General features: G+C 48.4%; 1 protein-coding gene across 5 annotated transcripts in view; it reads left to right on the forward strand.

Annotated features, from left to right (window-relative positions):
- The window catches only part of ITSN1 (intersectin 1), a 161,186-nt gene that overhangs the window by 71,214 nt on the left and 75,642 nt on the right, over positions 1–14,330 (forward strand). For all 5 annotated transcript variants that reach the window (XR_015874870.1, XM_088461696.1, XM_088461695.1 and 2 more), the window contains 3 exons: positions 98–185; positions 700–839; positions 4,020–4,141. Coding sequence is in view for 4 of the 5 variants with exons in the window: in XM_088461696.1 (XP_088317822.1) it covers positions 98–185; positions 700–839; positions 4,020–4,141 (350 nt within the window). In the remaining variant the exon portion in view is untranslated. The remainder of the gene's footprint in view (positions 1–97; positions 186–699; positions 840–4,019; positions 4,142–14,330) is intronic.

Consider the following 14,330-nt stretch of genomic DNA (forward strand, 5'->3'; position numbering starts at 1 on the left):
ATTCTTGCAGGAACCACAATTCAACTTTTTATTGAAAGTTTCCCTGACTAGCGTCTCCAGACCATAAACTGAATGTGTGTTTTTTGCCTTTGTATAGGAATCTCAGCAGCTGCTTGGAAAATTGATACCTGAGAAGCAATCACTAAATGACCAACTCAAGCAAGTCCAACAAAACAGTTTGCACAGTAAGTTTGTTCTGTACATCTTTATGGAGCTCTGCTCAGTGCACGGTCTCCAATCTGTGCTGTGATTGCACCTTGGTAGACAACCTGCAAAAATGTCTGTCCTTGTTAATGAACTCCCGTAACTTTCTCCCGATGGTGAAAGTTCAGAGTAACCAGGGAAAAACCTAATGGTCCAGGTTATAAGGGTATCCATGGTTGAGCACAGATAGTTAAATCAAAAGGCTGAGGTACTAATTAAGTAATCTGTGCCTAAGCTTGGTTATACTTAAAACCTGGACCGTTAGGGTGCCTTGAGGACTGAGTTTAGGAACCTCTGCTCTATGTTCTTAGAGCATCAATTCTTCCTCTAACAGAATTTAGCAATGTGGTGGTTGTGTTGGCGATCACGAATATGTATATAATGTAAATAGAATTATGTTGTATATGTGTGCACATCATTCTGGGGACTCTGCTCTCTGGCTTTAGAATAAGCTTGTGGCGTAGGTGTAATGCGAATGTTCTCGCCTGTCCCCAGGAGATTCCCTCCTTACACTAAGAAGAGCGTTGGAAGCTAAGGGAATCTGTCGTCAGCAGCTCATAGACCAGCTGGATGAGGTGGAGAAAGACACACGGGCAAAGCTTCAAGAGATTGATGTCTTCAATAACCAGCTAAAGGTAACAGCCAGGATACGACTTGTGCTGCCTCCTCGCCTCCGGGGAATCTCATCCATATGTCTGCACGCAGTCCGTGTGGCCATGACATGATGAAGGATGGTTTTCAGTCTTCAACATAATAATAATCAATATGTTCAGATTGCTCATCGCTACCTCCGTACATCCAGCCGTAGCGCTCAGGGAACATTTCAGAGCTAATAAAGTGAAATTAGTTTCTATTTTTTGAGATTTTGTTTATTTGAAAATAATTTTCTCTTGGGCAGAGGGTGTACAACATGCTGCCCTCCAGCTGCTGTGGAACTACAATTCCCAGCATGCCTGCCACATTTTTAGCATGCGCTAATGGCAAAACTGTGACAGGGGCATGCTTGGTATATTTTGCTCAACAGCCGCTTGTGGGACGCATTTTTGAATACCCCTGGTCTTGGGTAATCGCCTCCTGCCTCAAGGTGTTTTACAGCTGGGACCCATTGTATGATTCTGACCTAAAGAACTGTGTGTTAGGCTGTGTGTCTATAGCCTACGGGAACTCTGGATGCACTTTATAGGTTAGAACACAGGTTCTCAATCTTTGTCCTCAGGACCCCAAACAGTGCGTGTTTTCCAGGTCTCTGCACAGAATCACAAGTGAAATAATTATCTCCCACATGTGGATCTTTTAGAATATGTGAGTAATGTGTGAGAATATATGTTATTAGGCAGATCTTCATCTAAATGTAAGGCATCAGTTCAACTGTGGGAGATGCGCAAAGGCGTGGAAACTCCAGCAGACGCATTACGCCTCAATATTGCAGAGTTTCCTATGCAGTCCTATGGGCGCTGCTGTACGTGTGATATATGCAGGCGCTGGAATGCAGATCTTGCCGGCATCGCCTGCAATTGATTGGACCCCACAAAATGCTGTGTTTGCAGGGTTGATGGGTGCGGTAATTTGGAATGGTGTTGCACAGGGAGTACACAGCAGCTGACACATTTAGAAAAGTCAGTAAGTGTTCGTAAAAAACACTTGTGCAATGAGAAAATAAGGGCTGGAGTCGCTGGTGTGGGCAACTTACAATTTAATTGTAGCTTTGGGAACATGCAGGAGCTGCAGACAAGGCAACAAGTGTTATAGATAGCAATAACTGCTTAAACTGCCATGGTTTAATGTAGTCAATACAGTGTTATAGTGGGAGCAGTTATAGGTTGGTTATATTATATTAAAGCATATAATAACATCCAAAGCAAACCATGTAAGTTTGGAAGACTTCAAATAAAATTGTGCATAGTATGTTCAAGGAAATAGGCCCCCTACAGCCCGGCCCCGAGCTGGATGGGTCTGCAATCAGGGGATACTAATATAGATTCCACCCATAGCTGCAGGATGGATTTACCCTGCCGGCATTATCACCACAGAAGTTGAATATCACAGATTGGATGGAATAGTTGCTGGCTTGGATCAGATAATGTAAAAATCCTTTACTGGACTCTGGGCCTAATTCAGACCCGCTCGCAAGCGGGTCGATGTTGGCCCAGTGCGCATACGCACGACGTACCCGGCTCCGTCGTGCGCATGCGCGAGACCTGGATAGCGACGGGCAAGCCGTCGCTATGGGTCTCGCTACAAAGTGGGCATGCTGTGGATGGTGAGTGACAGCACGCCCCCTTTGGTGGGCGTGCCGGGGGCGTGGCTGGCCCCACTGATATCACAAGTGTGATGTCAGTGGGAGTGATTTAGGCTCTGATAGAGCCAAAAGCACTCCAGGGCTTGCGACAACGAGACCCTACCACAATGATCTCGTCGCAAGCCCGATGGTCTTGACCATCTCGACCATCTTCCTGGCCGCTCGCTATAGCTGTGGGTGGTCACCCACAGCTATGCCAGCGACCAGGAGGCCGCTCTAAAAAAAAAAAAAAAAAAGACGGCCCTGATTCAGAGCGAGCGCTCTGTCAGAGCATCCGGCCCTGATTCAGGGCCTTTGTTCGATTTTGCTTTGTGAATATGCTCAGAGGAGATTTTAGTACAAAAATACAGCCCAAAGTGAGAGATGCTCATCTAGTGACAGTGAGTTACTCTATGTAAGGTTGTGTTAAACGTAAAGCCAGTGATGTAGTGATGTCTCAGTAGATGAATAGGGAGAGAATAGATATGGTCTCTGGCAATGCAGGTATACAGCAGGCAAAGGATGACTAGTGATAGAAACAGGTACTCTCTCTGAGCAGATGTGACTGGCTAGATGTGGTAACGTTCACTATGCAGCCTAGGCAGTACGGTTATTGTAGACCAGATATGCTTGATGAGATGTAAAAGCAGATTACTCCGTGTAAGTACAACAGTACTGGATTCCGGAATAGTGTGAACTACAAATTCTGATGTGTCAGGATACACAGTAATAAATGAACCGTTTCAAGTGATGGAACACTGAGCTCAGCTGGTGCTACTGAGCCAGGCTTAAGGCTCCCACACACGTAGCGATATAGCGACCGTTCCAACGGATTGGAACGATATCACAGCTGTGGGCACAATATCGACCATTTCGTGCTCCAGCGTGGTAGTCCGTCACTCCTCCAGATCTTTTTGTCTGCACAATCTGGATCTGGAGAATCGACAGACGATCTCATGCAGGTGGGGGCATGTCGGGCAACGGATCGCTACATGTGTGGGGACCGCCCGATATGTCGGCCGTCTGATCGTGCTGCTCAGTGTATGATACGGGAGCTGCAAATGGACATTCCATAGAGGGGAGGGTTAGGGTACTTACCTGATGGTCTCGGGATTCCCACCCGTCTGGCTGCCGCAGACTGTATTTTAGCCACCGGCATTACATACAGATTCCGTTCCTGTACTACTATATAAAAAAATGTGACCATATTGATTTGTAATTTTTTTTTTTTTTTTTTACCGTTTCAGTGCTGTAAATTTATTTTTATTTTTTTTTATAAATAATTTTTATTTATTTCATCGTTTATCTTTTTCTTTCCCTGTATACTTGTATTACCTCACACCTTAATGGTCATCTAACATGGTGCTTGATTGCATTTCAGTCACATAGTAATACTCCTTACTCCTCTTCTGAAATAAATGTGTCTCGGCAATCACTGGTCGCTTGGATCGCCTTAGTGATGGTATATGAGCTATAAGTCCTCTTTAATTCTTTACGAAGACCGTCGGCCTCCAGTAACAACGTGATTCTCTTTTAGGAACTGCGGGAAATGCACAGCAAACAGCAGCTGGAGAAGCAGAAAGACATTGAGGCCGAGAAGATGAAGGAGCAGGAGCGGAAGATCCTGGAGCTGGAGAAACAGAAGGAGGAGGCGCAGAGGTAAAGGTCCATTAGATTTACTCCCTGGGTTGTGTAGAGATGGTTCCCAGCTATTGCTCGTAGAAGTCATCTGATCATGGTTAGGCTGCGTGTGGCTCTACAGATGTTACTGAATGAGACTTCTCAGAACACACTGCCAGCCGTGTACACTGAGTTGCATGTATGTCATCCGATGTTCCGGATCATAGTATGGCAGCTGGAGAGTCATAGATTGTGTGTGGGAGACAGTAGCTCTCCCGCTGGCCTTGCTGGGGAAGTTCATACTAATCTAAAATGCAACATACTCTTCTGTATGTCTCAGTAACCATAGAGAATGCTGCACAATTTATGTATTAAAGCGCTTTTCCAGTTTTACATTATTTTGCAACATTTTAATTATTTGCCACGTATTTTACCCTCCTACAACTTTTTAAAACACATGGGATCACTTGGGTTTATTTTCTGTATAAGGCTTTTGAGGGCCATGCTTAAAATGTGCGCTCGCTTTCGCCCACTCTCTCTCGCTCCAGCCAGGATCCCGTTTCAGCAGCCGAAGCACGGGCGACTGGGTCGATGCTCACACACCAGGGACCCAGCCCCACCCGGGCATGAGGCAACAGATAAGTGGCTCCAGCGCAGCAGCTATTCTGCTACGGCAGTGGGGAATGACTTTCTCTGCTCTGCCACTGAACCACCAGGGACACTAATTGGAAAAGGGGTGCCGTGCAAACATTGGCAAGTCCCTGGCAGACAGCCATGGGGGAAGAAGCATTAGACTATTGACTCTTACCCTGCCCTTTGGAGTGCCTCCTGTCCCAGGCAGAGCCACCAAAGGCTCCCTCTCTCCTTACAGATGCCGTGCAGCCAGTTTAAACTGTTAGTGAACGCTGCCTTAGAGAGGAACACTTCTCCTGCCTCCCCTATGCCTCACACAGCCTCCCCTATACCTCACACAGCCAAGTGCCAGGTAATAGTTTCTTTCCCTACCTCACCAATTGGTGCTGGTAGCTGTAGGTGACATTTAAAATGTATTATTTGAGCACTTGAATCTTTTGAGTTATTGCTGCTGTTTGTTTGTAGTATAACTTTTTTTTCTAGTTTGTTCCACATGTAATTTAACACTTTATAGCATTTTCTTGCATGTTTAGTTTAAAACTTTACTGTTTTTTTCCACTTAGGTGCCATTTTTTAGGTATTTTCTGCGTTTTCAATTTTTTTTTTTCCTGTATAGGTTTATCATTATATAGGTTAATAGTACTATTCTAAGGACAGAAGAGGGGCGCTTCTTTGCTGAGAGCCAATTGCTGCAAAAATTGTGTGGAAAAATTCTCTACTTCAGCGCAGGCTTACAGCAGCCTTTGTGGGCACTGTTTAGTGAGAACTCCGCTCACGGCTTCCACAGTTATGAACCACCTGCAGGAGTCTGCGTGGCTGTCTAACCTGTCCCAGGCTATGTTAGAGCTGGCTAAACAGTTAGCTTCTTCTAGACCTTCCCCTTAAGCATGTCCTACCGCCCCGTAGGTCTTTACACTGGTACGCCATCCATTCTTTGGGGGTGGGTTCAGGCATTATATCATTCAGTACAGGGCCTTGTTCAGGTTTCTAACTCGCTTCAGCAGATGATGGAACCTTCAGCCATGCAGGGACCATCCAGACGTCTGCTGTATCCCTCTGCAGTCCGGATACGAATCGGATTCTGAGATTTCATCTGGTACTGAAGAGGAATTTCCACAGGACTATCTATAGTTGATCTATAGTCGTCCTCGTTTCAGGACTTTGGCCAACTGAACCCAGGAAACGTAGAGGCTTTAATCATAGCCGTGAAATCCACTGTAATCCTTTACAATTCGGATACTTCCCCGCCTCAGGAGGCACCTTTCTTAAAACGCAAGAAGAGTCTATTTCCTTCCCTTCCTCTGCTCAAATGAAGAATCTTCTAGTGGAGCATTTTCTTGTATCAAGACGAATATTGACCTTTTTATCCCCACCCTCCGGCTGAAAGGGATAAATGGGAATTTTCTCCTTCTGTTGATGCACGCACAGATTGCGAGAATAGTAAAATATACTACTCTCCCTATTCCTCATGTGGCCTCCCTTAAAGATACTACAGATAGGAAATTTAAAAATGTTCTGAAATCAATTTTTTTCCGATGCAGGAGCAGCTTTGGTCCAGCTCTAGTCACGACCTGAGTGTCTAAAGCTTTGCAGCGGTGGGTGGATTCCCAGGCGGAAGACTACAGGTCGGAAAAATCCTCACAATATGCATGACGCAACTTCTTATCTGGAGAATGCAGCAATCGCTTCCAGCATCCTCTCCTCAAAGACCTTTGCTTCAGCAGTGGCCGCCAGGTGAGCTCTCTGGCTTTGTTCCGGGAGTGCTGATTCAGAATCAAAGAAGGCCCTGAAATCTCTTCCCTTTTAGTGAAGATATTCTGTTTGGTACTGAATTGGATACAATTATCGCAACTGTGGCCGCTTCAATGACAGCCGTCCTCTGTTCCACAGCCCCTAAAAGAAAGGACTTCTTCCTTTCGCTCATTTCGGCATCAGGGGAAACCGAGAAGTCAGTCTTCGCCCAGGAACCAGGGTTCCTCGTTGAGGAGGCAAGTCGAAGACTAGACAGGCTTGGCCAGAATTTCGTCATGATCTGGACTCCCACCTGGGCGTACCCATTGTGTGAGGCAGTCTTCTGCTTTTCTCCAAGGTCTGGCTGCGAACAACCACCAATTCTTGGGTAAGAAGCATAGCATCAAGGGGGTATTCTTTAACCTTCAAAGAACTCTAGACACGCCAGTACTTAACAGGACTTCGGGTCGACCTCACCAAAGCAAAAGTCTTAAATGAGTCCATCCGGTCTCTTCTGGCCTCCAGGGTTATCATTCCAGTTCCTCGTCAAAGAGGTAATGGCTTTTACACCAAACTTTTCCTAGTTCAGAAGACGGAAGGCTCCGAACGCCCTGTCCTTAACTTGAAATCCCTCAATGTCTTCCGCAGGGTTTCTAGGTTCAGGATGGAATACCTTCTGTCTAATTTTCAGCCCTTGGAGGAGGGAGATTTCATGGCGTCCCTGGACATCAAAATGCTTCCCATTCGGGTAGACCCCAGCAGTTTCTCTGCTTTGCAATTCTCTCTGAGCATTTCCAGTCAACAGCTTCTCTTGTTTTCACAAAATTTATGTCCTTCATGATGGCTGACCTTCGGCTTCAGGAAATCAGATTCCTCTCTTACCTGGATGAGTTGGTAATACTGGTGGAGTCTCCTCTTAACCTGCAGAAATATATATTCCTGTGGAAGTTTTTCAGACACATGGCTCGTTAATTGGCATTCAGTCCAGCCTTTCTACATTCCAAAGGATGCTCCGTCTGGGGGAACTTCTTGGATTCCAGGTCACAACGTGTCTTTCTGCCCAAAAAACAAGTGTATCCCTGCAGAAAAAGGTTAGGTCTCTTCGAATGCATTGGGTGTCAGTTCATCTATGTCTGAGGGTGCTGGGCAGGTTAGTTTCCTCCTCCGACATGGTGAGATATGCTCAGTTTTACTCCAGACCTCTCCAGTTGAAGCTCCTTTCCAGGTGGAACCGATTGCACCTTCCTCTTCACTCAGGTGCTGGTATTGTCCCAGGAGGTTCGTCACTCCATGCTATGTTGGCTCGTGTCTTCAAATTTGGACAAGGTTCGGCCCTTCCTAATTCAGGATTCGTTTCTTCTCCCCACGGATGCAAGCCTTTTTTTTTATCATGCTTTTTGGCAGGGAACCCACACCTTCAGGGCAAGAACCTGAAGGTTCAATTGGATAACGCGATCGGTTTCTTACATCTGCTATAAAGGAGGCACCAGAAGTGCAGGTGCTATGGGAGAGTTCACCAAATATTGTAGTGGGCAGAATGCTTCTTTCCCACTCTCTCTGTGGTTTACATTCCAGGGGTCCAGAACTGGGAAGTGGATTTTCTCAGTCGTCAGGTCGTACAAGCAGGCGATTGGTCTGTCCACCCTCAAGTTTTTAACATGTTGGTGCACCATTGGGTAACTCCAGACATAGACACGATGGCCTCCCGCCACAACCACAAACTTCCCAAGTTCTGGCCCCGAACCAGAGATCTAGGCTCTTCACTCGTATACGCTCTCTCCGTTTGGTGGACGTTTCCTCTCACTAACCTGTTCTCTCTGATTTTGCTGCTGTCTTCGCAGACTGTAATTCGATGGCAGCTCAAGCCATCCTGGTTGCTCCGGACTGGCTTATTTTGCCTGATGTTCCGTCAGGAAAGTGCATCCAGTCTGTATTTCCGACATTTCAAGGGTCTTCTCTTTCTTACAGGCGGGGTTAGACGTGTGCCTTCGTTTCTCCTCCTTGAAGGTAAGTGTCTGCACTTTCGGTCTTGTTTAAACGCAAGTTTGCATTTTCACCAGCGGTTCAGACATTTCTTCAGGGGTACTGCATATTACTGCTAGTGCTGCGGACCCTCCAGTTTTATACTTTCGAACCTCTAGAATCTGTGTACCTTCGCTGGCTCATGTGGATGACAATTGGCAATATATTCAGCCCGACTGGGGTCTGATTTGAGCGCTATGGCTCATAAATTAGTTTATTTTCATCAGGATCGGGCAATTCTCCCTCCATATGAGGCTTGTTACCTTCTGAAGGTGGTATCCAAGTTTCATATCACCCAGGAGATTGTGCGTCCCTCTTTTCTGTAGACAGTGTCTCAGGAACCAGATTCTTCACTAGCTTCCTTTTATATAGTGCGAGCTCTCCGCATTTATGTGGACAGGACCAAGGATATTTGCCATTCAGACAGTCTTTTTGTCCTTTATGACTTCAATAATCACGGTTGGCTGGCTACCAAACGCTCTGGCATGTTGGATCAGACTGGTAATTCCACAGGCTTATACTTTGGCAAATAAACCGGTTCCAGACTTCGTTCGAGCCCATTCCACCCAGTCAATGGGTATTTCCTGCACGGCTAGGCGAGGTGCTTCGGTGGAACAGCTCGGCCAGTTGGCTACGTGGTCCTCTGCACTTACATTTATCAGATTCTACTGGTTTTTACATCTTTGCCTCTATAGAGACTAGTTTCAGGTGACATGTCTTATGCACAGCACAAGAGCATTCCCTCCCTTAAGGGTACAGCTTTGGGACGTCCCATGGTTCCAATGTCCCCCACTGATAATGAGATTGTTTCTTACCTGTTAAATCCTTTTCACTAAATCCATGAGGGACACTGGACGCCCACCCTTCCGCCCCGTGCTTTCAAAGGTTTATGGTCCAGCACACATGTAGGTCTCAAGTTACGTGACTCTTGTTCTGTGTGACTGTCCTTTTCCTCCTCTCCTCGTCCTTTCTGTCTTTGGGCTCCTCCAGCTTCACCTAGACCCATGTTCCCAGTGTCCACCATGGACTCTGTGAAAAGGATTTAACAGATAAGAACTAATATCCCATTTTATTTTTTTCTGATTTATGGATCTTTCTCTGTAACTGGATTCCAGATAAGATATCCCAGACATTCATTTTTTTTTTCTTTTAGTTTTGGTAAAGGCCGTGTAGGTCATTGCTTCAGTGATACAACATGACAGCTGCTCTCTGCGGGATGTAGTTATCAGACCGACCGGTGGGCGGCATGCTGCCAGTCTGAATCCCAACACTGGAAGTCCAACATGGGACTTAAGATGGGCGTTGAAGTACCGACGCCTATCTTAATCCCGACGCCGGAATCCAGAAGGATGGCAGCCTAAACGAGGTAAGTCCGGGGTGCCCTTAGCGTGTTAGGTTTAGGCAGCGTAGCGGGGTTAGGGTTAGGTTTTGGTGGGGAGGAGATTAAAGTTGGGCACCCCACAGGGGGAGGGTTAGGTTTAGGCACTAACTGGGAGGGTTAGGGTTACGCTACAAGAATGGAGGGTTGGGGGGGAGAGTAAGTATACTTACCCGAACCCTGACGGGATACCAACCATCTGGATGCCGCTGTCTGTATTTTGACAGGAGGCTTCCTGACAGCCGGTATTACATACCCATTCCGCTCTCTGCATTATATATAACTGATGCGGAGACGACAGCAGATCTAATGCTCAGAAAGCACTTACCACAGCCAGTCAATGGAAAGGTTGCAGGAGGAAATGCACAATTACAGTAATGGGGAGTTCTCCGTACATTTGAATAGGTGATAAGAATAGTGGTGTCTACTTTATTCATTTTGAGCCATGAACAATATTTTGTGTGGAGATTTGTGGATATTAATGGGTTGTACTGTGGAAGGTAACAGGCCTCCTCCTGGTGTGTAACTGTGTATATATATTTATTGTTTAGGAAGCAACCTGAGATGGAAAATTACAGGGCAGCACTTGTCAGGCCAGACAGAGAGAGAAAACAGCCGTGTGAAGCACGTTTGCGTAAAGGATTTAGCTTTACCTACATCAAAAGCCTGTTCTGCATATATAGGTACCTGTGTTAGCTGGAGGAAGGGACAAGAATCTCTACGCATCTCACTTATTTGTAGGTTTAGGGTAAGATTGTGCAAACGTTTACAGCCATCCGCATGAGCTCCAGACAAGATGGTCTCTTTGCAGGTTGGTCACATAAAGCTGACTTAATAGAGTGGCTCTTCATCTACTTAGATCTCATTCTGTCCGAACAGAGGGCCTGATTCTTTACGGATTGTTATTGCGATAGCAGCTCCGTAATCGCACGCAGGTCTGCTGCGAAAATATGCAATCGCAAAGCCGTCGCAGACCAACATTCAGACGCCCACTTCCCCTATCTCACATCCGTAATAACTTGCAATCCAGCTAAAACATCGGTAACATCAGAGCCTCAATGACAATTACAGCAGGTCATACCTTACTCGCAGTGAGCACTTAATCTGCGTATGGCGTCGCAGTGGCTAATTTATGCACGCCCCTGTAACGGCGTTCAAACGGTCAGACATGCCTGCGTTTCTCCGACACCCAAACCGACACCACCACCTAAACGCGCTCTGCCTGCCACTCTGCGATGGCTCTTCGTGGTCTCCGTGATCACGATGCGATCGCAATGATACCTTATTTTCTACTTCAGGGTCCATAGGGTATCCAATTATACCTTGGGGTATAGGTGATGACGTCAGGCATCGGGCACCATAGAGTTAAGTTTTCAGTCCTCCCAGGATGCACTAGGGTCCCCCTCCTATACCCCGCCCCCGGGCCAAGGCACCTCAGTTTAGTTTGATGCCCGGCCGGAGTCTGATGCACCTGTTGGAGTGGGGGCTAAGAAGAGCCCCTGAAGTTTTCTTCAAGCAGCTGTGGCTGCACATCTGGAAGTACAGCATGGACAGTCAGTCCTGACGTCCATGCTGTCTTCCCTACACCCCCGCCGGTACCAGAACGCCGGTACTGATCCGGGGATGCTGGTAGACATCTGGGGTCACAGCTAGCGGTGACCCCAGATGTTTAGGACCATGGCCGGAATCAAGTCGGACAAAGGTAAGCAGCGGGGTCCCGCGGTGGGTCCCCGCTGAAACACATGGTCCAGAGTCCCCAGGCAGGGGGCTCCCTGGGGACTGGCTGCAGCGTGGAGCCAGGTTCTAACCTGCGCTTCCACTACCCCCCTGGGACAGCAGGACCGCGGCAGAGCGGTAGCGCTGCGGCGTCCCAGGGGTTAAATGCATGCCAGGGGAGCGCGCCTTCCCTGTCTCACAGCCGGCGCCTCCCCCGCTGCACACAGCCCTCTCTGCACACGCTGACTGGTCCTGTGTCAGCACTTCTCCCCCAGGCCGGCCTCCTCTCTGCTCCTCGGTGGCCATCTTTGCAAGAAGCATGGTGAACGCTGCTGGACGCTGAAGAACAGTGGCATCGTGGTCTGGGTCCCCCTGCATACCTCTCCTCCGTTGGATAAGGTCTGTGTATGCAGCGCTGTTTCCTACCAGGCTCTGAGTCTGTGTAGTTGAGGATCAGCGTTGATAGTGCAGGAATTGATTTCTTTGCATTGTATGTGACCTGTATGTGACCTATGCTAGCGTCTGCTGCCTGTACTTTCATTTTCTATCTGTCAGCATTTAACTGTCCCTGTTCTTTCTGCTAAAGCCCTTGCGGTGCGGTGCTTGCAGGGTGGTCTCACACTATACTAACGAGTATCAATGAGAGGGGTCACATACTTACCATTATGTCTGAAAGTGATTTTCCTCTCCAGCTGTTATGTACTACATGCAAGGTACCTATAGCGGAGGGGGACGGCAGTGCGGAAGGACTATATCGACGGTGTTATTCGTTGACTCGACCGATTACGGTCACAGCTCCGGTACAGGAGCCGCCCTGGGCTTGTTTTGCCAAAGCGCTTACAACCCCCGTGGGCCAGTTAGCTCCGCAGCCTGCCTTCCCTCAGATGGGTTTGTCCCAGCAGTCAGTGGTGTCGTCACCCATGCAGGGTTTCCCAAGACAATTGATGGTACCCCACAGTCTCCCTATTTCCCCCCCTCAGGTCTCTCATGAGCCTGCGTGGGTTAATTCGTTAACAAGCTCTGTACAGTAGTTGTCAGAAGTGTTACAAGGAGTCTGTGATGCGGCCGGTGGCGTCTCTGTCTGCTCGTTATGAGGATGACGACGGGACGTCCGATGATGGGGAGATTCTGGATCTTTCTGACCAGGAAACTTCCCGCCCTAAAGAGTCGGACGCTAAGTCTATGGTGTATATACCTGGCCATATTCGTGCAGTCCGTACTGCTTTAGTTATTGAGGATGAGGAGCCTCCGGTATCAAAGTCCAAATACGCCTTTTTCAAAGATGTTAAAGGAGATACTGCAGTGTTTCCTCTTTCGGGGCAATTAGTTGACCACCTAGAGGAAGCGTGGAAACAGCCAGGCAAACGATATATGAGCCTCAAAGGCGTTTAGCAGTGGCGTATCCATTTGCGGACAATTATTTTGCTAAGTGGGAATCCCCTCCTCAGGTGGATTCTCATGTGACACGCCTTGTCCGTAGTGCCACAATACCCATGCCATCCATGTCCTCCCTTAAGGATGCTACGGACCGCAAGGTGGAGATCTGCCTGAAGTCCGTCTATTCCCTTGCGGGGGGGCTGCGCGGCCGGCTATGGCCATTTGCTGTGTTGCCCGAGCTATGGAGCGCTGGGCTGATACGTTGGAGGCGTCCTTCGATTCCGACTGTTCGGCTGAGCAGACGGAGTTGATCGGCAATCTCCGGGATTCGGCCACTTATATCAACGAAGCGGCCTTGAATGTTAGTACCCTGGCGTCTCGAATTTCTTCGGCAGCTGTGGCTGCTCGTTGCACCTTGTGGTTGCGATCTTGGAAGGCGGACGCTGATTCCAAAAAGGGTTTGGAGGCGTTGCCTTTTAACGGAGAAGTTCTCTTCGGTCCGGACCTGGACAAAATTGTAGCCACGCTGGCGGCAGCTAAATCGGCATGTCTCCCGTCGGCTGCTGTTCCTTCTCGTTCAGGTACTCCGTCCTTTCGGTCTTATAGGGCCCAGGGTAGGCCTAAGACAGTCCTTTCCCCGACAGGCTGGCCTCAAGAAATCGGCCAAGCCCCGGAAGCAGGCCTGGAGTACCAGACGTCCGGCCCCTAAGCCAGATGATAAGCCTGCGGCCTGACGGTCCGGGCCTCCCTTTGGGGGATCCCAAAGTGGGAGGCCGCCTGCTGCAGTTCGCTCGGTGTTGGTCGGTCACCACGACAGACACTTGGGTTCTCGAGGTGGTCTCACACGGGTATGCCCTCTCCTACCGGCACAGACCTCTGGCTCGATTCTTCACCACGGGTCTACCATCAGACCGGAACAAAGCCACGGAGCTGCGGAAAGTTTTGCACACTATGCTCCAGGCTGGAGTTATAGTGCCTGTTCCATTCTCCCAGAAGGGCCAGGGTTTCTATTCCAATCTCTTTTTGGTGCAGAAACCCAATGGGTCGTTTCGTCCGATTCTCAACCTCAAGGCTTTCAACAAATCTTTGCAGGTGCCAAAGTTTCGGATGGCGACCCTACGGTCCATCATTCTGGCGCTGGAACCTGGGGACTACATGGTGTCATTGGACATACAGGACGCTTACCTGCATGTCCCTATTCTTTTGCGCCATCAGCGGTTCCTCAGGTTTGCATTCCGCAGCGACCACTTTCAGTTCCGGGCGTTACCTTTTGGCCTGGCGACAGCACCACGTGTTTTCACCAAGGTGATGGCGGTCATGGCGGCTTCCCTGCGGCTGCAGGGGGTCCGCATGTTGCCGCACTTGGACGAC

The sequence above is a fragment of the Taudactylus pleione genome, unplaced genomic scaffold (genome assembly GCF_031769625.1).
Source record: "Taudactylus pleione unplaced genomic scaffold, aTauple2 ptg001086l, whole genome shotgun sequence".
Lineage (NCBI taxonomy): Eukaryota > Metazoa > Chordata > Amphibia > Anura > Myobatrachidae > Taudactylus > Taudactylus pleione.